Genomic DNA, 21524 nt, shown 5'->3' on the forward strand with positions numbered 1-21524 from the left:
TGCCACCCAGGCGCCCCAGCAGTCACAACTATTAAACTGTTTTCTTCAGGAGTATTGACTCGGTACAGCTTAAACTTGAACAATTCTCCTTTTATAATAAAAGGGTTATTTCATAAAACTATGGGCAGGAAGAGAGGTTTGTACCAAGACATCCTCACACGTATTTGAAATACCACCCAGATAAGGGTACGTTGCCCAAGCATTCGGAGGCTCTCCTTTTTTAAAGATAGATGAGGCTTTACTCGAAGACCACCCACCAGAAAACCTGACCTCGTGGTCACCTAATTGTTCTCTTTTGTGTGTTTTAGGCACTTGTCCCACATGACAGGAAGACGGGCTTCTGGCTAGAAGACAAGTGTCCAGAGTCCAAGGCCATCTGCCCACCATGAAGGGGACCTGCGTCATTGCGTGGCTTTTCTCCAGCCTGGGGTGGTGGAGACTTGCCCAGCCGGAAACAGATGCATCTCAGTGCCAGACAACGGAGCACCCGGTCATTTCCTATAAAGGTGAGGGGCAGGCACCCCTGGGCCACAAGGGCACCACTTACATGCACTTCCCATGTTCAGTGACAGAGAGTACCACTGGCTATTGCTCTATCATTCTGTGACTGTTGTTTTAGACATTATTCAAAATATGAGCAAAAATACAAAGTCCTCCATTGCAAGAATTTCCTATCCTGAACTGATCACTTTGATGTTGAGAAGAATTCAAAATCGGAGTTATCACGGGTAGAAAATCCCATGGTTGAGGCAGCCTTTATTTAAAGGTGCTGCGAGCCTCATAGGCATTTGAACCAGGGACTAAAAATGTGATCTATAGAAATAACAACAAAACCAAGTAAAACAAAAAATTCTTCACTTCAGCATTTCCCAAGAAAGGCTTATTAGTCTTACCACGAAACTTCCTCTTCGGTCTCTATCTGGCACTGCATGGCAGACAGAAGTGATTTAATGTCTTAAGAATGTCAGTGGATCTGTAGGATTAATTAATTAGTATGTATATCTGGTCACTTTTTTTTTTTATTTATCAAAATTTATTTAGGGCTCTCTATACCCTGGGTACTCTAAGCCTTCAGGATGAAAAATAAATTAGTCTTTGTCCCTGTCCTTAAGGAACTTACAGTTATATTATCAAGCCAACTATAATTGACATTATATTTTAATAATTCATCCAATAAACAGCTTTATGTTTTGTTATGTTTTAAACTTTATATCATGAAAAATTTCAAATATCTGCAAAAATAGAAAGAAGAGTCTAAGGAACATCCAACCCAACATTTATTAATTCAAGGCATGCCTTTTTTTCTTTTAAATCCCCACACATGCTTCACCCCACACCCACCAAATTACTTTGAAGCAAATTCAAAAAATCGTAAATTGGATCTATAATATTTCAGTTCATGACTCTGAAAGAAAGGGAATTTCCAGCACCATGATTGCATCAGACCAAAAATGCAAAACAAAAACAACAAACAAACAAACAAACAAAACCCACCCAAAAACACACCGCAACCCAATTCCATAAAATCATCTGACATCCAGTGAGTATTATGAGATTCCTGATGCGTCTTTCTGTTAAAGGTTGAGTTGACTCAGTATCTAAATGGAGCTCATACACTTCAATTGGTTGGTCTTCTGCTATTTTGTTGTTGTTCCCTGTGCAAATTAATTTCAGAAGAAATCTGAGCTCTGTGTGTCCTGTAGAGTTTCCCACAGTCTGGATTTTGCCAAATGCATCCCCTTGGTATTCAAATGTTCTTCTGTCCCGAATATTTGCATAAATTCATAGTAGTATCAAGAGGAGGCTTCGATTCAGGTTTGGATCTTTCTGTCTCCCCTGTGGCATGGATGCTGCTGTGTCCTTCTGTGGGGATGGCAGGTCCTTTCTAGGTGTGAAAGTGGCAGTCAGTGATGGTCATAGCCGAAATCTACCGATTCATTCAACGGTGTAAAGCTGGGATTTCCAAATTTTATTATCCTTTCTTCATTTAACAGCAAGAATATTTCTGTATAAAGTAACTTTCCCTTAGCAACTATTTGAATATCGCTACAGCTCATACAGAAAAGTCAGAATTAATGCTTTTTTCCTTTTCTTCCCTTTCCTAGTTTGTTTTTGTTGTTGTTATTGTTGTCATTGTTTGTTTTTGTTTTTTGTTTTTTTAAAGACTAGTTAGTTGGTTCTCTAACACTTTCCAAATGGAGCAAGTAAGATATTACATTTATTTTTTGTTTTGTTTCGTTTCCTTATTTTGGTTATTTGAATCATTGTTCATATATGGATTTTAACATTTGAAATATTTCAAGCAATTGCAGTTTTGATGCTTATAGGGGGTGAAATCATCTCATTTTAAGCCCATGGAAGCCTCTTCAAGAGGGCTCCTGAGCTCTTCTGATATAACCCAGGTCACCTCTGCTAGCTTGCTTACTCTCTGGGACAACAAGATGTTCTTGACTATTCTAGGCCACTTCCTTCCGTAGACCTGATTTAAGCACGGACGTTGCCAGTGGTAGGTCTTTTCAGTGTACAGAGCTCAGGAAAAATGTTTTAAAAAGTATCATAATTTCATCTGGATGCTTTCAGCTCATCTCCAGGACGCTAGGGCTTTTCCGAACCTCTTCCGCCTTCTGTCTGTGTCGTTTTGTCCTGGCCACAGAATCCCGAGTCTCTGCAGCCAGCACGATCCTTCCTTTGCCTTTTCCTGCTGTAGACTCTGCATTGTTTCGGAGTGAGTGGCAAGAGCTCTAGTCATTTTTGATGACTGGAAACCCTGTAAGATGATCTGCTTCTCTTCTTTTAGTCCTCGGGCTACCAGTGTCCTTGGGAAACTAAAGTGATTTCTTCACTTGAAGTAATTTCCTTTTCGGTGGTTATGCTGCCAACTCGAAACCTGGTTCATTTCATTTGTTTAATTTCCCTTTTGACTTTTAGAAATTTTAGAAATTTCTAGATTTTAAAAATTTACCTTATTACATAGTGTTGCCAAGTTTCATTAATGAAAGCAAGGAACGTTCAGAGAAACTGGCTAGACTTGTGTGTTCTCCACCCTGTTCCTGCTCTCTGCACTCAGCTAACCTTTTACTTGTATTTTATGGTCCATGCTCCTTTTCTCTGTCTAGCATTTTTATTTATTTATTTATTTATTTATTTATTTATTTATTTATTTATTTAATTAATTTATTTTTTTAAAGATTTTATTTATTAATTTGACAGAAAGAGAGACAGCCAGCGAGAGAGGGAACACAAGCAGGGAGAGTGGGAGAGGAAGAAGCAGGCTCCCAGCGGAGGAGCCTGATGTGGGGCTCGATCCGAAAACGCTGGGATCACGCCCTTAGCCTAAGGCAGACGCTTAAGGACTGCGCCACCCAGGCGCCCCTGTCTAGCATTTTTTGACATGGTGGTATAGCCTGGAGTCCACTCCCTAGTGGAGGACTTCCTGCCGCTCCTTTTCAGAGCACATAGCTCTCCACTGTGTGGTGAACCATGGTGTACCCAACGACTCCCCACTGGGAGATGTTGAAGGTAATTTCTGTCCTTTGTGGTCATGGGTAGTGTTATGATGTGTAAGGCCTAGCACAGACATCTCTTAATCCTTTGCAAGGGTACCTTTGGAAGGGATTCCTAGCATGGGATGGCGAGGTCAAAGGGTAAATGCATATGTGGTTTTCCTAGATATTGCCCAATTCTCTTTCATGAAGGTTGCGCCATTTTGTGTTCTCATTCACCTGGGTATGAGGATCTGTTTCCCACCAGCCTCTCCTGTGGAGTGTACTAACACTCTTTGGGATTTGGGCTAATCCCATAGTTCGTAAATGACCTCTCAGCATAATTTTAACTTGCGTATGTTTAAGTTGGAGCAAATGTTTCACAAACATGTAACAGGTGCCTGCTATGTACCCAGTCTGTACCAAATATTGAGGAGATAGAGTGAAAAAGTCAGTCCCCACTAAGGGTTTAGAATAGCTCAAGGAATATAAACCAAAAGGAACATTTCATTACATTCTATTAAAGGTCCTAAGAGGTGTCATGGCTGGGTGCTGAGGGAGCCCAGGAGAGGGAGATCTGAACTGGAGAGTCCAGGTTTTAGGAGAGCCGTTACAGGTTTCTGGGAGGAGGCAACAACAGAGCTGAGTCCCAAATGATTGTTAGAAGGTGTTTATGAGTCTGATGGATGGAGAGCTGTCTCAGGGAGAGGAAAAGAGCCAAGACAGAAGCCCTGAAGTGATGGAGGGGAGCATAGCAGGCCCTGGCAAGTGTCCTGTACAGTAAGCCATGAAATCTTGGCTTAGGTTATGGAGAGGAGGTGGAGGGAGGTGAGGCTAAAGTACTTGTAGGGGTTCACTATTGTCTGGCATCGGAAGGCCCCTTAAGAAGATCCCCCCATCTGGATAAGCTCCGTGTTCAGAGTGGCAAAGGCAGCAGGGAGAGCTGATCCTGAGGTTGCTGCTGTGATCAGAGCGAGCAGTCATGAGGCACTAAGCTAAAGGAGTGGTAGCAGAAATGTAAAGAATTAGGTGAATTCTAGAAATGCATAGGTGGTGTTGATGATTTCATGGATGTAGGAAGGAGCGAGAAGGAAGCACTGAGTATGACCTCCAAATTCTTGGCTGCTGATTCCATGTGGAATAAAGAAGGGGAATCAAAAAAGATGATTTTAGATTGAGAAAGCGGAGTTCCTACCTGCCATCATATGGGCTGTCTAGCTCAGAGCAAGGCATCATGGGATCCAAGAAGGGAGAGGCAGCCCTCCGAGCATCGGATGATACAGAGTTCGACGGAGACGTGGGCCAGGGGGGCAGAGTGACAGACTCATCTTGGTTTGACCAGGACTTTCTTAGGGGTAGCCCTGAAAGTCCTATGATCTGTGCATTAGTTTCTTAGGGCTGCTGTTACAGGGTATCACGAACTGGATAGCTTAAAACAACAGAAATATCTTCTCTCATCGTTCTGGAAGCTAGAAGAAAAACAAAACAACAAGATGTCAGCAGGGTCATGCTTTCTCTGACAGCTTTAGGGAAGAACCCTTCTTTGCCTCTTCTTAACTTCCGGGACTTGTCCGCAGTCCTTGGCATTCCCAGGCTCGTAGACACATCCCTCCTGTCTGAGTCTGTACCCCCGTGGCATTCTCTCGGCGTGGCTGTGTCTTTTTGTCTGCTCCTCTTTTTATAAAGACACTGGTCATATTGGATGTAGGGCTCACCCTCACCCAGCATGATCTCATTTTAACTAATTATATCTGAAAAGACCCTCTTTCCAGGTAAGGTCACATTCACAGATACTAAGGTTTGGCCTTCAACAGATCTTTTTTGGGGGGGACACAAACCTGTAACCAGTGACATATATCAGAGCAGTTTCAGGGCAGTGCTGGGGAAGAAACTAGATGGCAATGAGCAGAGAAACAAATGTGAGGTGAAGAAGGAGATATAAAAGGAGACAGTTATTGACTCAGCCAGCAGGGATGTGAGAGCAGGGGACAGCTTTTAAGAGAGCGTTACTTAATCATCCTTAAGTGGTGATGGGGAAAGTCCAGGTGAAGGAAGAGGCTGAAGAGAGGAGGAGAGAATTGATTAGACAGAGTCCCCGGGGCCATAGGAGGAGATAGGATACTGGGCACAGGTGGGAGATTAGCTTACAGGAGGCAGACCCCACTTCCAGTGAGTCTGGAGGGAGGGGGGCTGGGACACCCAGGATGCAGGAAAGTTAGCGGGTGGGGGTGGCTGCAAGGGAAGGGGGTCTCTGAGGACCTCCATGTCTCCATCTCGGCTGAGAAGCAGTAGGCCATCGGCCAGGAGCATGGGGGCTTTAGGAAGGAAGTGCTTCTCTGAAGAAGGGGTGAGGCTGTTAATCACAATATACACCAGAGATTCCCTGGGCACTGTTAGGATCCCAGCTAGTCCTTGAAATGGCTCATGTTACAGCTGAGCAGGTGGCCGTTGGTGTGCTACGTGAACACTTGTGTGTAAAGTGTGACTCTACGAGAACGTTTGAGAAAGCAGGATGGAACGCTGGAGAAAGAAAGGCAGGACTGGATAATCTTGACTTTTAAAATCTTTATTTTTGCGTACACTTAAAACTTCGTGATTTCGTGTGACACATTGGATTCACTCTGCGCGAGATGCTCTTGATGAAGAGGACCAGATGCTACAGTCAAGTCTGGATACAACGAAGCACGTTTTATTGAAGTTTTGCTTCGATTTACCTGGGTAGGCAGAAGATGCTGGCGGGATCTTTTTTTTTCCCCCATCCTAGGTAAAATATTTGCCACCGTGGGCTTCTCTTGTCTAGCAGAGTTCATTGCTCCACACGCTCTAACAGCTTGCTGTGTTTGCAAGGTTACTCCCTTGACTGCATGTTCTGGAATATTTATCCTTGGTTGTGGAGGGGCTGCTAAAACACCCTGACCCGTTGCAGACACACCATTTACACTTCTGTCCTTGTCGTTTGCTTAAATGTCTGTTCCAATAAAGAGGGAAAAAATAGTGAACCTTCAAGACCGCGTGTTTCTCAGCATGCTTACTGAGTCTCATAACCATCTCTGAAATGAGTTTTAAATGTTTAATGTCCACTTAAGGCAATGGTGCCACATTCTGCCTTTTTTGTTTATTGATTAAAGCTTACCCAGCACGCTGGCTCCTGAGAGTGTGCTCCACTTATAGGAATTGGTTTATGGGGAACAAATTTCACAGTCAGCAGAGGAAGACCCCCAGTGGGGAGTCATGCCACACTTAGGCTTTCTTTGCCTCGGAGCCTGGATATCATGACTAATCTGGAAGCCTGTCTCCAGTGCCGTAGCTGGCAGGGCTCACAGTAATGATTACTGAGATTCCTCCTGTTGGCAGAATCAGGCGAGGCACTGGGAGTTCCACTCTTGGGTCCCTGAGATCCTGATCTCTGACTGCTGGGTGCTCCTGTTGGTTGCCTTCCTACTTACCGACTCACCGATTGGCCAGAGATTTGTTTTGGAACTTTGGAAAGAGTTGTAGGAATGCTTCATAGAGGGTTAGCAACATTTGGCCCCTGATCTTGGGGAGGGGCATTTGAGGGAATCAAAACGGGTGTTCCAGCTTGGGCCATCCCGGGACAGGCCTGGGAATGGCATTGGCCCTTGCCTTGAAACAACCGTCTTTATTGGCACGTGTAGTCCTAGGTGACTGAAGGAACCAAAATGGAAAGGGTATAACATAGGATCTTGAACCTGGATTCTATTCTCATATCATGGTATAAATATTTTTCACAAATCCTGCATCTTTATTTTGAATCATATAATTGTATCCCATTGTATTTGTGTGTGTGTGTGTGTGTGTGTGTGTGTGTGTGTGTTAGAAGCATTGCTTTGTTAGATGTTGTCGATGATAATCTAGGACATATTTTGTAACTGTCTTCGTCACCCTCACTTACTGGGAGCCGCAGTCTCTTCCCACCTCTGAGAGAGGCTGTCTTTCTACCCGTCTGTAAGGTGGCCGTGTACACATGTCCTTCCGCCCCATTAGCCACCACTCCTGCCCATCGTCGCACCAGTTACGCTCCTCCCATGGCTCCCCCACCTTCCCTGAGACCACTGCCTTGCTCTCTATGCCATGTGCTCCCCATGGGGCCAAGGAAAGCATAGCCCGGGCAGCCTCAGTTACCCTCCAAAGCCCAAGGATGGGGATGCCGGAAGGGAGCCAAAGGACTCGTTTCTGTGCCATGACTCCATGTGTCCCACAGCCCCATGCATGTCCCCCAGCCCATGAGTGTCCCACAGTTCTGTGGTGTCCCATGGTGCTCCATTTCTCCTCCGTAGGTTTTGGCATTCTGGGGTCCAGTGCCCCAGTCAGTCCTGTGGTGTCATGGCCCTGGCTGGGTCGCACCCCTTCTCTGGGACCTGGACCCTCATCCCTACGGGAAGGGCCACAGGAAATGAGTTCTGTTTCCCATAAGATTTTTGAGACTTCACAGTCTTTGAGTATCTAAGCTTGGATTAAAATTGCTTCGAGTGTTTCTCCCTATTCATCTAGTCTCAGATCTGCCATTTGACTTTAATAAATAAATCAGAAATGTGTGTGATGGTATGACAGTGGCCTACTTTCTCCAAGGAAGAATTAGGAAAGTTTATTTTAATTAAAAATAGATTGTATGAAATTCATCTTAATGTTTAGTTTCACTGTTTTCATATGAATCCGATCAGAGTATTGGTATAGTGAGACACTGCTAAGTGTTGAAAACTGTCTTGAAGGCCATGCTTTTCTTTGTAAAATGTAAAACCTACATAAGCCAAGTGTGATTCTTTCTGGTTTCATAACAGGATATGAGTTAGCCTCCTGTGAGTTTATTTGGGGAGGGAGAGTGTTGTTATGGATCCTTACAAGTTCTTGGTTCCATAAATAATTTGACTTTTGTTATGATGCGTATGACTGAATGGTTCATATAATGTACTGTCAGAATCACATGGGCAAAATATTCCAACCTATTTGCAAGCAGAGCCACTAAGGCACAGGCACACTGCCTGTTTTGTATATTAAAAACTGCGTTTGGGAATACATTTTTTATTTTCAAGTCTGTTGCTAGTGTGCTATCTGAAGAATGGAACATTTAAAAAATGCACAGCTTTTCAACTCTAGAATGTACGTATATCGTGATCATTCACGAGGGCACATAGGTGTTAGAAGAAATGCCGTGTAAAACCATGTGTCACTCCCTGGGTGATTTGCTTCCAACACCTCCATTGAAGTTTTGTTTAAGATTTTATTTCTTTATTTGAGAGCGAGAGAGAGAGCATGAACAGGGGGAGAAGCAGACTCCCCACTGAGCAGGGAGCCTCATGCTCGATCCCAGCACCCCAGGAACATGACCTGAGCCGAAGGCACACGCGGAACCGACTGAGCCCCCAGGCGCCCCGCTGCGTTGAACTTCAATGTCATTATTGGTCTTTGACTGATGAGAGCTGAGAGAGTCCCTGTAGTCTGTTTTTTGTTTTTGTTTTTTTTAGAAATCACGATTGGGTTCCGATGAAAATGATTTATTGAGGTTTGAGAATTCTTAATAACCTCTGTATTATTTTTTGTGTTCTAAGGCCACTAATGAAATAACGTATAAGGTTGAACATCTATATTGTATCTTGAGATAAAATTTCAAGTTTTTTGATTGATTCGTCTAGATGGGGAAATAGTTCCTATTATTTTAAGGCTACAAATGGATTACCTTATAAGTGAGGTAATGCAATGTGATTGCATTCAAACTGGGGAGTAAGATTTTGTAACATTATTGTCAGGATTCTGATTTAAAGCAGTCACTTCATTTGGCCTCATGGTATGTTACTATATTTTATTTATCTGTAAGCATATTCTAGTCTTTTTAAGCATGAAGTGAGCCCTTCATTTGTTCTCACACTGAAGGTAGAGAAAAATCTTATCCTTATTTTATATATGAAGTAACAGTTGAAGAGTAAATAAAGAGTGAATAAAGTTTTAATTAGGCAGTATTCTTGGATCTTGGTTCTCTTGTCTTACTGTAATATCAAAGGCAAGGTGAGCAGCCGCAGTTACATTGGAGAGACGAAGCATTATGCCAGCTCCAGCCCGCAGCAGTGCTGACATTTTTCTGTTATTGATGATCTAGAATATTGATGACATGGGAAGGACTCCATTGAGGTTTCTAAATTTAGTTTGTTTACTAACTTAATCATCACACTAACCTTTGTTTCCTGAAGCTTTCTTAGTGTGGATTGAAGAAAGTCCAGAAATAGATGCTGGCTTATAGGAGGAGTTATTCCTTAATTTCCCCTTTGCTTTCCCATTTCCCTCATGGGACTCAGCGGAGGCCTCACAGAGCCTACTCACACGTGTTGCACAGCATTGCGTGCTGTGTTGGAAAGAATGCATTCCTCCAATCCGCTGGGCGACAAAGTTGTGGGGAAGCTGTTTGATCATTCCCACCTTGAAAGCACTTCTGGGCTGCATGTTAGAGAGACCACAGACCCTATTAAATAAAATCAATGAAGTGGGACCCTGATGCCAGGCTCGCAGAGTGCTCGTGGTAGCTCCCAGATGAATGATTAACGGCTGTCATTCTCCTTTGTACTTTTGATTTTTGTGCCACTCTACTCCCTGGCTTCAGCACACGTTTTAGCTTCTGCTTGTTTGAAGGTAAAAGCAGGGTCCAGTTCATTAGTAATTTGATCAGTATGTATGGAGCACCTATTATGGGCTGGTTCCAGTCACTGGGGCTACCCCAATACACAAAACAGGTGGCAGTCTTGGTGTGCACGGAGTTTACATTCTATGAGGGGAAACAGGCAAGAATAAGATGGTATAATGCAGAGTGGGTGACGTAAGGGCTGAGGAGAAATGGAAAGCAGGATGAGTTCAGGATGGGAGGGGTCCTGCAATTTCATCAAGGTAACCAGGGGTGCCTGACATTTACCTGTTGCGTCTCAGACACACACTTGCCCCTTTTTATTCTGCTCTGTGTGTCTGGTTGGGAGTCTGAAAGATTTCTCAGGCTCCTGTGCCAGCGGGGCTCCTGTTGGGATGTTGAATGGGAAGAGGCAGCAGGAGCTGGAGAGGAATAGGGAAAGTCGCGTTTATGCCTCCAGTGGCTGAGTGCCCCGAGGACTGAGGTAGTGCTTTCTGGCAATTCCCACTTGGATTTGAGCTGCTCATCTCTGTGGGTCATGCATTCTTCCTTTTGGCTTTCTCAGGTCCAATCCTTCATCCTTTTGCTTTTTCAGTTTTTGTATTATCTTTGCAATGAATTCCCTATGTTTAATTTTCTCTGTTTGAGCTACCTGGGTGGTTTCTGTTTTCCTGGATGGATTATGAGGCATACAGCTGGAGGCATTGAGTCTAGACTTAAAGGTTGTGAGGGCCAAGCCATGGGGATAACTGAGGAAACAGTGTTCCAGGTAGAGGGAAGGGCAAGTTCAAAGGCCCTGTGGTAAGATCATGCTTGGTAGGTTTGAGTCATAGCAGGGAGGCTAGAATGACCAGAGTGAAGTGAATCTTGGGGGCAGAGTAATGGAGATGAGCTCAGAAGGATAATAGGGACCAGATCCTATAGGACCTTTAAGAATTTTGGTTTTTATCTTGAGTGGGATGGGAAGCCACTGGGAGATTTGTGGTAGAGGATTGATGTGATCTAACATGACTTAGAAGGATTGTGCTGGCTGCTGTGCTAAGGATGGAGCGAATTACAGGTCGATGGGTGGGAAGCAGGACTGGGAGACCAGATTGGGGGCTGGTGAATAATCTAGGTTGGAGGTGGTGATGGCTTGGATGAGGGTGTTAGCAGTAGTTGTGTTCTGCAAGTCAAGTTCAAAGTATTTCCTTGCAGAATGTTTTATGCTGTGAGAGAAAGAGAAAAGCATGGGACTCCGAGGGTTTTGATTTGAATAACTGGAAGAGTGGACGATGAGGAAGGGTGTAAGGCGGGCACATATAGAAAGAGTATTGGAGCTCAGTTTGGGGCACGTGAAGCGTGAGATGATTCTTTGTTGTCCAGGTGGAAATGTCAGATAGTTGCATACACAAATCTGGAGATTTGGGGAGCTGTCTTGGCTGGAGGGGGACATTTGGGAGTTATTAACATACAGATAGCATTTAAATCTATAAGTCTGGCTGAGCTCTCTAGGGAAAAGAGTGTATGTAAAAAGGAGAAGAGGTGTAAGGAGTGAGCCCTGGAGTAATTCAGTACGTAAGGTTTGGAGAGATGAGACAGCAGATAAGATGGAGAAGGGATATTCAGAGATGTCCTAGGAGCCAAATGAAGGAAAAGTTCTTTCCATGGTGGCCTAACAGGCTAAAAACTAGAGACGTGGCTCTGAACACCAAGAAGCAGGAGGCCAATATTAATATTAGCAGGAGAGGAATATGCAGGTGTTGAAGGGCCGCAGAATCTCTGAGCCTAGACTGGGGTCGGTCTAAGCAGTGAACTATTCGGTAGATGAATGGTCGGATACTTTGGAGGACTGTGGGGCATATTGTATAATTTGAATATGAATATCCCTTGAACAGTGGCCAAGGAAAGAATTGCCCTAGTGACTTGTAAGAAACAGTACTGTATGAGGTTGCTATATATATAAGGAGAAATCTCAGAAGTTGATCTTGCCCCCTTAATTGAGATCATCATTAGCCAGCTGTTGAGTAGAAAGAGCAGTATGCCCAGGAGATAAGATTTGGGGTTGGTGTCCTGTAACTTAGTAAATGTGTGAACTTGGGCACGTTGATAATTCTGTGCCTCCATTAGCACTTAAAAGTATAGGGATGATAATACCACCTTCTTAAGATTATTGAGTAGGGGAAATGAGAGTTTGTGTGTGTTTGTGTGTCTGTGGAAGTACAAAGACCTAAGTGTCAGCTGTCATTATATCTGACATTAAAGTTAGCTGCCTTTGAGCTTAAGGGTAGCACTCATATAGCACTCCTAACTATTAGCAAGTTTTGAAAACTCTTTGAGGCACAGTAATTTGAGGAACTAGCAGTGATGAAGTGAACAAGAAATCTGAATATTTGGTCTTCGTGACTTTTGTCTGGGTTTTAATGTTAATCACTGGATAATGCAAAGGTATGTTGAGAAAGTCTCATTTGGAAGTTAAAGGGAAAATTTCAAAGCATTACACGAATGGTTCAAGTCAGATTTAAACATTTTCTGAATCTAAAAAATGGGCTAAAATAATGTAAGCACAATTCAGTAAAATTTAGAACTCATTTGCATGCTTTTATTTCTAAATTCCAAAGGGTCAGGCCTACTTTAAAGAAGCATATCTACAAAAATAAAGCCCCAGCATGGAAATCATAAATCCTCCATTTCATAGTGGGGAAACAAAAGCTTACATGATAAATTCATGGACCAAGGTATAAATCTGAAGTCCAAATTTATTAGTTTGGGAGCTCAAAATGCAAACCAGAGCAAAACACATGAATGTGTGTGTGGCTTCTTCTTTCATGTTAGACTCTTTAACCATAATATCTAATACTAATTTTAGAAATTGTATACAGACTGTCAGAGAGCTTCTGTCATATTTATTTATTGTTTGACCAAGATTTGGTAAACAGATGATTTTAATTTTTAAGATGAAAAATGATATATGGGACTTTACCAACTAGCCATAATGGAAACATGGGATTTGATTTACCCTCTTGCTGTAAACAAGAAAACCAGACAAAATATTAGGAACTACATTGTCAGACGGTGGACAGTAGGCGGAGGGCAGAGCAGGACTGTAATTACTTAGACAATGGAAATAAATACAATGAGTCCTATTATATAGCCTTAGCTCACTGGAAGTAGTTTTCAAGGCAGAGTACATTGATGGGGAATCCAAACATAGACCAGCATAAATCAAGTCTCAGTACATGTAAAAGGATTGAAATCATGCCTGTGTGATCTGTGAGCACATAGGAATCAAACTAAAAATCAATAACAGAATGATATATGGAAAATTATGTTGGACTTTTAAGCAATATAATTCTATGTGACTCACAGGTCAAAGACCAAATCAAGGGGGAAATTCTAAAATATTTTCATCTGAGTGACAATAAAATACAAATTATCTAAGTTTGTGGGATGCAGTTAAAGCAGAGCTTAGGGAGGAATTTGTACATTACTTGCTTGTATTAGAGGCAGGGGAAGATCTTATCGATGATTTTGGGATCTTAGGGAAGTATAAAAAAAGCAAATTAAATCTATGATGAACGGGAAGAAGAATAAAATAAAGATAAGAGGATAAATCAGTTAAGGGGAAAATTATAATGAAGAGCAATTAAACTAAAAGCTAACACTTTAACAAGATCAACAAAATGAATAAGTCTCTAACCAGATTGCTTAGGAACAAGAGAGGACATATTTGTCAATATTAGGAATGGATGAGGAGACATCTCTACAGAGCCCACAGAACTAAAAAGGCTAATAATAGAAAACAGTGAACAAGTTTATGCCAGTACATTTGACAACTGAGATGAAATGGGCAAATTCTTTGAAGATTCAGTCTATCCCAGCTCACCTAAGAAGAGACAGATAATATGAATAATTTAATATCCATTAAAGGAATTCAATTTATAGTTAAAAATCTTAAAACAAAGAAAACTTCAAACCAAGATGGCTTCAATAGTGAATTTGACAAATATTTAAGGAAAGAAAAAAAAAAGACACCCATTCTACTTTTCCGGTATAGAGGAGGCTGGAACTCTCCCAGAGTAAAATGGGTTGCAACACTTTTCAGCTTTTAAAAGAAGTCATCATTACTCTCTTACCAAAACCAGAGAAAACATTCCAAAATATAAAACTACAGACCATTATCTCTCACGAACATAGGCACAAAAATCCTTAATAGCATTTTAGCAATTGAATCTGGTAATTTGTAAGAAGGATAATATATCATGTCCAACTGGGTTTTATCCCATAGATGCAAGTTGCATGGGATTTCAAAGTTTAACACTTGAAAGTCAATCAGTGTAAATCAATGTATTAACTGACCAATTTAAAAAAAATTATCTCGGGGCACCTGCGTGCCTCAGTCAGTTAAGCATCTGACTGTTGGTTTTGGCTCAGGTAATGATCTCAGGGTTCTGAGATCGAGCCCCATGTGGGGCTCTGCACTCAGGGCAGAGTCTGCTTGGTATTCTTACCCTCTTCCTTTCCTTCCCCTCTGCCCCTCCCTCTGCTCATGCCTGCACTCTCTCAATAAAATAAATGAATAAGTGAAAAAATTACCTCAATAGATATAGAAAAATCATTTGATAAAGTTTAACACACATTCATGATAAAAAAAACTAGGAGTAAAAATTACCTACAACCTGACAAAAGGCAACTTTAAAAAATTGAAATCTAACATGATACTTTATGGCGAAAGGCTGAATGCTTTCCCCTCAAAGATGTTCATTCTTTCCACCTCTAGTGTAATGTTTAGTTACCACTGCACTAACTACTGAGAAAGGTAATAGTAGATAAAAATTGTAATGGAGTAATATAATAAACAAATGACAGACAGATTAGAAAGGAAGAGCTAAAGTTGACTTTTTTTCTTCTTCTTTTTCTTTTTTGCAAACAAGATTATAAGGAACATCCTAATTAATGGTTTAAAAAGAACTGTTAGAACAAATAAGTGAGCTCCTGATTTTAAGATACAAAGTGATTATAAAAATATTCAATTGCATTGATATATTACCAACTAATAATTAGAAATTGAAATTAAATTTTATCATTTATCTTAAATATGACATTTACATTTAGCTAAATACGTGCAGAAGCCAAACATTGAAAGCTGCAAAAGCATTCTTGAGAATATTAAGGAGACCTAAACAAATGCAGAGAAATATTCATAAATCAGAAATTCAGTGTTGTTATCAATTCAGCTCTATCATATGCATTGCAATCTATAGGGTCATGCAAATTGAATCAGAATCTTATTGTGCTTTTGTTGTATAAATCAAAAAGCTGATTTTAAAACTTCTGTGGAAAGGCAAAGGATTTAGAAAAGCTGAAATAATTTTGAGAAATGATTACAATGTTGGAAGGCTGACCATACCTAAATTTGAGACTATGTGATGTTTGCATGAGGATAAACATGTACATCAATGTAACAGAAAGCAGAGACCAGACATAGATGCACGCATATATTGTCAGTTAACTTTCAACAAAGTAGCCATGGCAATTTAATGAGGAAATGATAGTCCCTTCAACAAATGGTGCTGGAAAAAATTGGACATCTCATATGCAAAGAAGGACTGAAATGGATCATTGGCCTAAAGTTCAGGGCTATAATTATAAAACTTCTAGAAGGAAACCTATGAAGAAAATTTTGAGACCTTGGATTAGGCAAGGATTTATTAGGATAAAAAAAAGCATGGAAATCATGTACATATTTTTGTATAAATTAGATCACATCAAATTTAAAAATACGTGCTCTTCAAGGATACCATTGAGAATAAGGAAAAGCAAGCCAGAAATAATTACAGAACGTGTATCCATGAAAGGTCTTATATCCAGCATATATAAGGTAATTCTTCCAATCTAATAAGAAAATAATCCGAATTTTAAGAAATGGCCTAGAGCTGTTAGACAATTTGAAAAATACTAATGACAGCCATGGTATGGTACCTCCAAACGTGCAACAGAGAGACTACAGTTAAAAAAGACTGATAGTTCTAAGCATTGGCAAGGATGTGGTGGAGCTGGACCTTTTACATATGCTGTTGATAATTCAAGATGGCACAGCCAATTTGGAAAACGCAAGGTTGCTTCAAAAGTTAAATGTACACTTACCGCAAATTCCCAGGAAACCTGCTCGTAGGCATTTGCCCAAAGGTAATGAAGTGTTGGATAATGTCTACAGAAAGATTTGCGTGCAAAGGTTCATAACCGCTTCATTCTTTCTAGCCTAGACCTGGAAACAACTCTAAAAGTCCGTCAGTGGCAGTGGACAAATTGGTTACGTGAACTAGATACTCCTGGGTAATGAAAAGAAACAAAATACTGATAGAGACGATGGCTGAATCTCCAGAGTATTATACTAAGTGAAAGATTCCAGATAGAAAAAACTACATCTTCTGTATTATCTCAGTATGTGACATTCTATGGAAGATAAAACTAAGGTAACAGAATATTTATTAATGGTTGCCTGGGCACAGGCAGGGTAGGAATTCACTGCAAAGGTTCACGAGAAATCCTGTGAGTTGCTGCAACTATTTTATATCACAATTAAGGTGATGCAACTATTTTATATCACAATTAAGGTGATGGTGACACAATTAAGTTTATACATTTGTTGAAAGTTGTTGAATTTAAATGAGTGAATTTATTGTGTCTCAATTATACCTTAGTGAAGTTTATTTAAAAAAAATACAAATTCCAACTCTAATGGAGAAGCACGGACTTATCAAGAACGTAGGAGCCAGTAATCAAATTACCTAAGAAATAGCCTGAGTTTGTCAAAATACTGCTGCATTTCCTTGGCACTAAGGCCAAGCATTATGTGAGAACTTTACAATGAGAAAGATAATTATGAATACTATGTCATTTAACATTTAATAAAGTGTGTGTGTGTATGCGTCAGCAAAGCTACTTAAAATCTAAGATATGCAGGTCTTTAATGAAAAACCTGCTACATAAACTGTTTAATCTGTAAGGTTTTTAATCCAAAGTTACATTAAGAGATAAGAAACCCATAGTTCTGGTTAACTTAATGTAAGAGAAGTAACTTATATAGAAAGCTTCTCTTTCAAATACTATTCTGCTCAATGGTAATCTTTGGAGGAATATATTTTTGACTCGTGTGTGCTTTGAGAAGATGTCATCACATCTGAAAATTGCTGATTTGTAGGTAAATTTTTGAATTAAACACTTCTTGGAATTAGCTATTAAAACCAGAGAGAAGAAACATGAGAAACATACATTTAGTACTTTTGGTTGTAATACAATCATACAACTCTTTTTTTTCCTTTTCAAGGTTGATTTTCTATACATGGTCATTTACTTTTCCCAACTTCTACAATAAGAAATGGGGCAATAAGAGGACCCATTAGTATAACAGAGCTCTGTGTAATAGAACTTTCTGTGATGATGGAAATGCTTATATTCCATCCTGGAAAATATGGTAGCCATTAGCCATGTGTAACTTTCAAGAACTGAAATGTTACTAGTGTAACTGAAGTAATGAATGTTTAATTTTGCTTTATTTTAATTAGGTAAAATTAAAATATAATTAGTCTTCTATTGGTGGTGAGGACTGTATTGGACTGTCCATGTACAGGCCTTTGGCCTCCAGCACTGAATAATATCTCCTGGTGTAGGCTGTCGTTCCCGCGTCTACTCAGGCTCTTGGGTCCTGGCATCCCATCCGAGTCATTTTTTTGGAAAACCTCATGGTTCATATTTTAAGAAGATGGGGCTGAGAAGAGGAGAACTGCGTAATTGTTATACTTCTGCTATTAACTACTTCTCTGATGTAAAAGGAATCTTACTGTCCTTTGTTTTGGTCTCCATTTCTTTAAGTGGAAAATGAGTGCATTGGGGTCTTCTATCAAAGACTGTACCACACTGGTGATTTTGTTGCCCATTAAACTAGGATAATAGGGGAGGCCAAGGGACCTTTGGAACCTTCTTTATTTCCTCAAGGAGACTCCATCTCTTAATCCTCAAGCCAGAACACACTAACATTCTGTGTTGCAAGAGCAAAGTGGAAATTGAGATTTCTGTTGACACTGTTGACATTGACAACATTTTTATCACAAACCTGTAGCAGGAAACATTAATATATTTTATGTGACGAATGGTTTGACCTTTCATTTTCCTAATTAATTAACATATAAAAAAGGTTAGATTCATATTCCACTAGATTTAGCAGTTTTTCTTGATACCTAGAAGCAAACAATTCAGAGATGAATGTTAATAGACATTTTAGTCATCAATGCAGTGAAGTTTAGAAACTTACTCTGAAAGCTCACTGTTAAGCTTAGGGCATCCACTAGAAATATCATGGCTTGCAAGGAACTGAAAACCGACCTAATAGTGACTTAAATTTGAAGGCTGTTTATTGCTCTCCAACTAGGAGTACATAACTGGGCTGTCGAGGCTGGTTCAGGAGGTGGGCAGTGTCTGCAAGGACCCGGGCTCCATCATTTTGCTTAGTCAACCTGCGGCGATTGGCTTTCACTTTTGTTTATATTTCATGTTTGGATGGCAGCTGGCGGCATTCAAAGTCAGGCAGTGAGGGGAGGAGGCAGGATAGCCAACTTCTTTACTCATGTGTTTCGTATCAGGAATCAGCAACAAAAGCAAGATCTTTCATGGAAACCGGTGTTCAGAATTGTTTACGTGGAAGTGGCCAGAGCTGTGTCACAGGCCTGCCTCTAGGTACAAGGGGAAAGGAAGTGTCTGGCAAATGACAGTGGGAAAAATCATGATTTAACCCCTGAGTCCACAAGGCCTGGTAACGGGGAGGTGAGGAACTCACTTTGGATGCAAATTTAAGAAGTTAAAAAACTCAGTAGTCAAGATAAATACAGTGTGTGTGTGTGTGTGTGTGTGTGTGTGTGTGTGTGTATACATCTATATAATGCAATATTAAAAAAGATCAGTGTTAATGACAAAAAGAATCCATGATGAGCATACTATCCGGATTTTGAATGAAGACAGGATTCATATAGTCTCCTGTTGAGTGAGCCCTGCTAGAGCGCCATTGTCTTCATTGAGAATGTTGCTAGTTTGTTCATCATGGGGTTTTTTGGCATTAATGTGGACTGTAAAAACTATTACCTTAAAATATTATAGCACTGAGGTTTTTTTTGCTACCCTCTTATATTTGGTGCTGTATAGGAGACCTTGCTTCCCTTACTCTTGTCCTGGCCCCTGCTGTTGAACCCAGTTTGGGTTCCATTGGCAATGAAGAACTGTGGGCAGCTGCCTTTGTCTGCACAGCTGTGTAATTGTTTCTGGTGTGTCTGCCCCGTGAATATTCATATGCTTCATGGAATATGTCTCTTTTTATTTTAAAACCCTGATTGATAAACAGAGTGTGTGTACACTCTTACCTTGTGCTTCACACAGGGTTCTTTCTGAATAATGATGATTCAGTACATTTTTGATTGAGTAACTAACCAGACACTCTATTGATAAGAAACAGAAAATGTACCCCTAGCAGAATGTCCCCAGATGTGTCGGAGATACCATGAAGAAGAGCAAGAATTTCCCATTTTTGTATTTTCTCATATTTTAAAATAAATATTTTTGGATAACTTGAAATTTTAAAATGACTCATGAAAGGCTGAGAGGATAGAAAGATCTGTTGGTGCTTTTTTGAGGCTCCTGAAACGGCCGATTGGAACTGGGCTCTCTTGGAGAATGACGAAGTATGTTTTCAAGGAACCCATGTCATAAAATTGTGGAAATTATCATTATGTAGTATGAAAACTGGTACAAAAGAATTCATCCTTCCTATAATTTTAATCTTGCTCTATCTTTAGTCTGATTAACTCTGAGTTGATGTTGAAAAGCTGTTTATTTGAAACCTCTAATGCCCTTTTTCCCACGGGGATTATAAAAACAAGCCATCTCTCACTGGGAAAGCTTTAAAATTCTATCAGGCTGTCCCTTGTGAATACAAGTAGTCCTCCTACAGTGAAAATTTCTTATGAAAAAAATTCATCTAGACCTGTGAAGCCTGACTGATGTAGATATGTAGTAGGACTTTCATGCAAGGCTATAAAATAAGGTCCAAATGTATTATTCACACCATTTATAAGATATAAATTCTTCAATCTCAAAAGTGTCTGCACAAAATTGTTCAATGTCTTGTCTGATTTAATTCAGCTTTTGAAAGCTCTTGAGAGCAATGTTTGGAATTTAGGGGATAAAAAGGGAAGAACATATGGAAATAATAAATTTACATAGTTGGTTGTTAAAGATGCCTGCTATGAGAAAGTTTAATGTGCACAGCAGTGATAGAAAAAGTGGGAAGGTTATAGTGAACTTTGCATGTGTTTATCATTACTGTTCTTATTTAAGACTTCCCCTTCCCCCCGAGGCAAACCTGAACACCCCAGTTTTTTTAAGCAACTTTTTTTTTTTAAAGGAACCAATGAAAAACTGTGTCTCCTAGCCATGTCCTGCCTCACATCCTGACTACTTCCATATACCCCATTTTTTCTGGCCACTTGAGATGCCTTTTGAGTCTATGTTATTTTTTGATTTGGCCATCCCATTGCATGAATGAAAAATTGTTTTTGCTGCAACTGAGCAATGACCCTTTGCCAGTCTGCATCTCTTGGCCAGAACCATGGAACCCCTGCTTGGCGTAAGGGTGGGAAGCGGGGGTAGGATGGTTGAGTAATATTCCGTCCACAGCATGTTTTCTACTTCTCGAACGCCCTGGGTTTCCTCTGCCTCCCTACCTATGTGAAGCTTCTGTTGCTGTTGCCAAGAATTTCACACTCCAAGTAAGAGAAGGATATCTCCCAGAGGATGTGTAATTCTATTATGCAGCAATAGCTCTTTCTGTGACTTCAAGCCAAGCAAAAATATTTGCTAGTGCTAGAGTTACTTTGCAGCCAATTCAACCATGTGACCTTCTAGAACTTCTCTCATCCCAGCAATTTGGTTTTGACCTTTCCTGCCCTACCATGTAGTTGTGACCTCCCTCTAATGCTGCGGTAGGTGAGGGGAGCAGGCCTGTTTCTAAGTGCGGAGCCAGCACACGACCACATCTGCCTGACGGCTCTGTTTGCTTTTATCATCTGTAGTGCATTAACGGACCCATGTGTGTGGATGGGACAGCAACCCTCTTCAGACGGGGTAAAACAGAAAAGATGATATCAGCACTTTGCAATGATTTCCTGTGTGCTATATTTGCTCGTGTGTAGATTAGAAGGACTTACGCCTTTTATAGTCTGAGACCAAATGCCTCTGGCCACATAACCACACAAACAAAACGAAATCTGAAGAACCTCATGTGATTATAAGATCTCATGAAAAATCCTGCTCTAATGAAATGTACTAGCAAGGCCTGGAATCTTGAATTGGTGGGGTTTTTTAGCCATGTGAAAATAAATAGAAGT

The 21524-nt window shown here is 40.6% G+C and overlaps 1 protein-coding gene across 8 annotated transcripts in view; it reads left to right on the forward strand.

The window, feature by feature from the left end:
- Nucleotides 1-21524, forward strand: part of SEMA5A (semaphorin 5A) — a 498547-nt gene that overhangs the window by 178624 nt on the left and 298399 nt on the right. For all 8 annotated transcript variants that reach the window (XR_004624352.1, XM_034657090.1, XM_034657091.1 and 5 more), the window contains one exon: nucleotides 309-506. Coding sequence is in view for 7 of the 8 variants with exons in the window: in XM_034657090.1 (XP_034512981.1) it covers nucleotides 386-506 (121 nt within the window). In the remaining variant the exon portion in view is untranslated. The remainder of the gene's footprint in view (nucleotides 1-308; nucleotides 507-21524) is intronic.

Source organism: Ailuropoda melanoleuca, chromosome 3, assembly GCF_002007445.2.
Source record: "Ailuropoda melanoleuca isolate Jingjing chromosome 3, ASM200744v2, whole genome shotgun sequence".
NCBI lineage: Eukaryota > Metazoa > Chordata > Mammalia > Carnivora > Ursidae > Ailuropoda > Ailuropoda melanoleuca.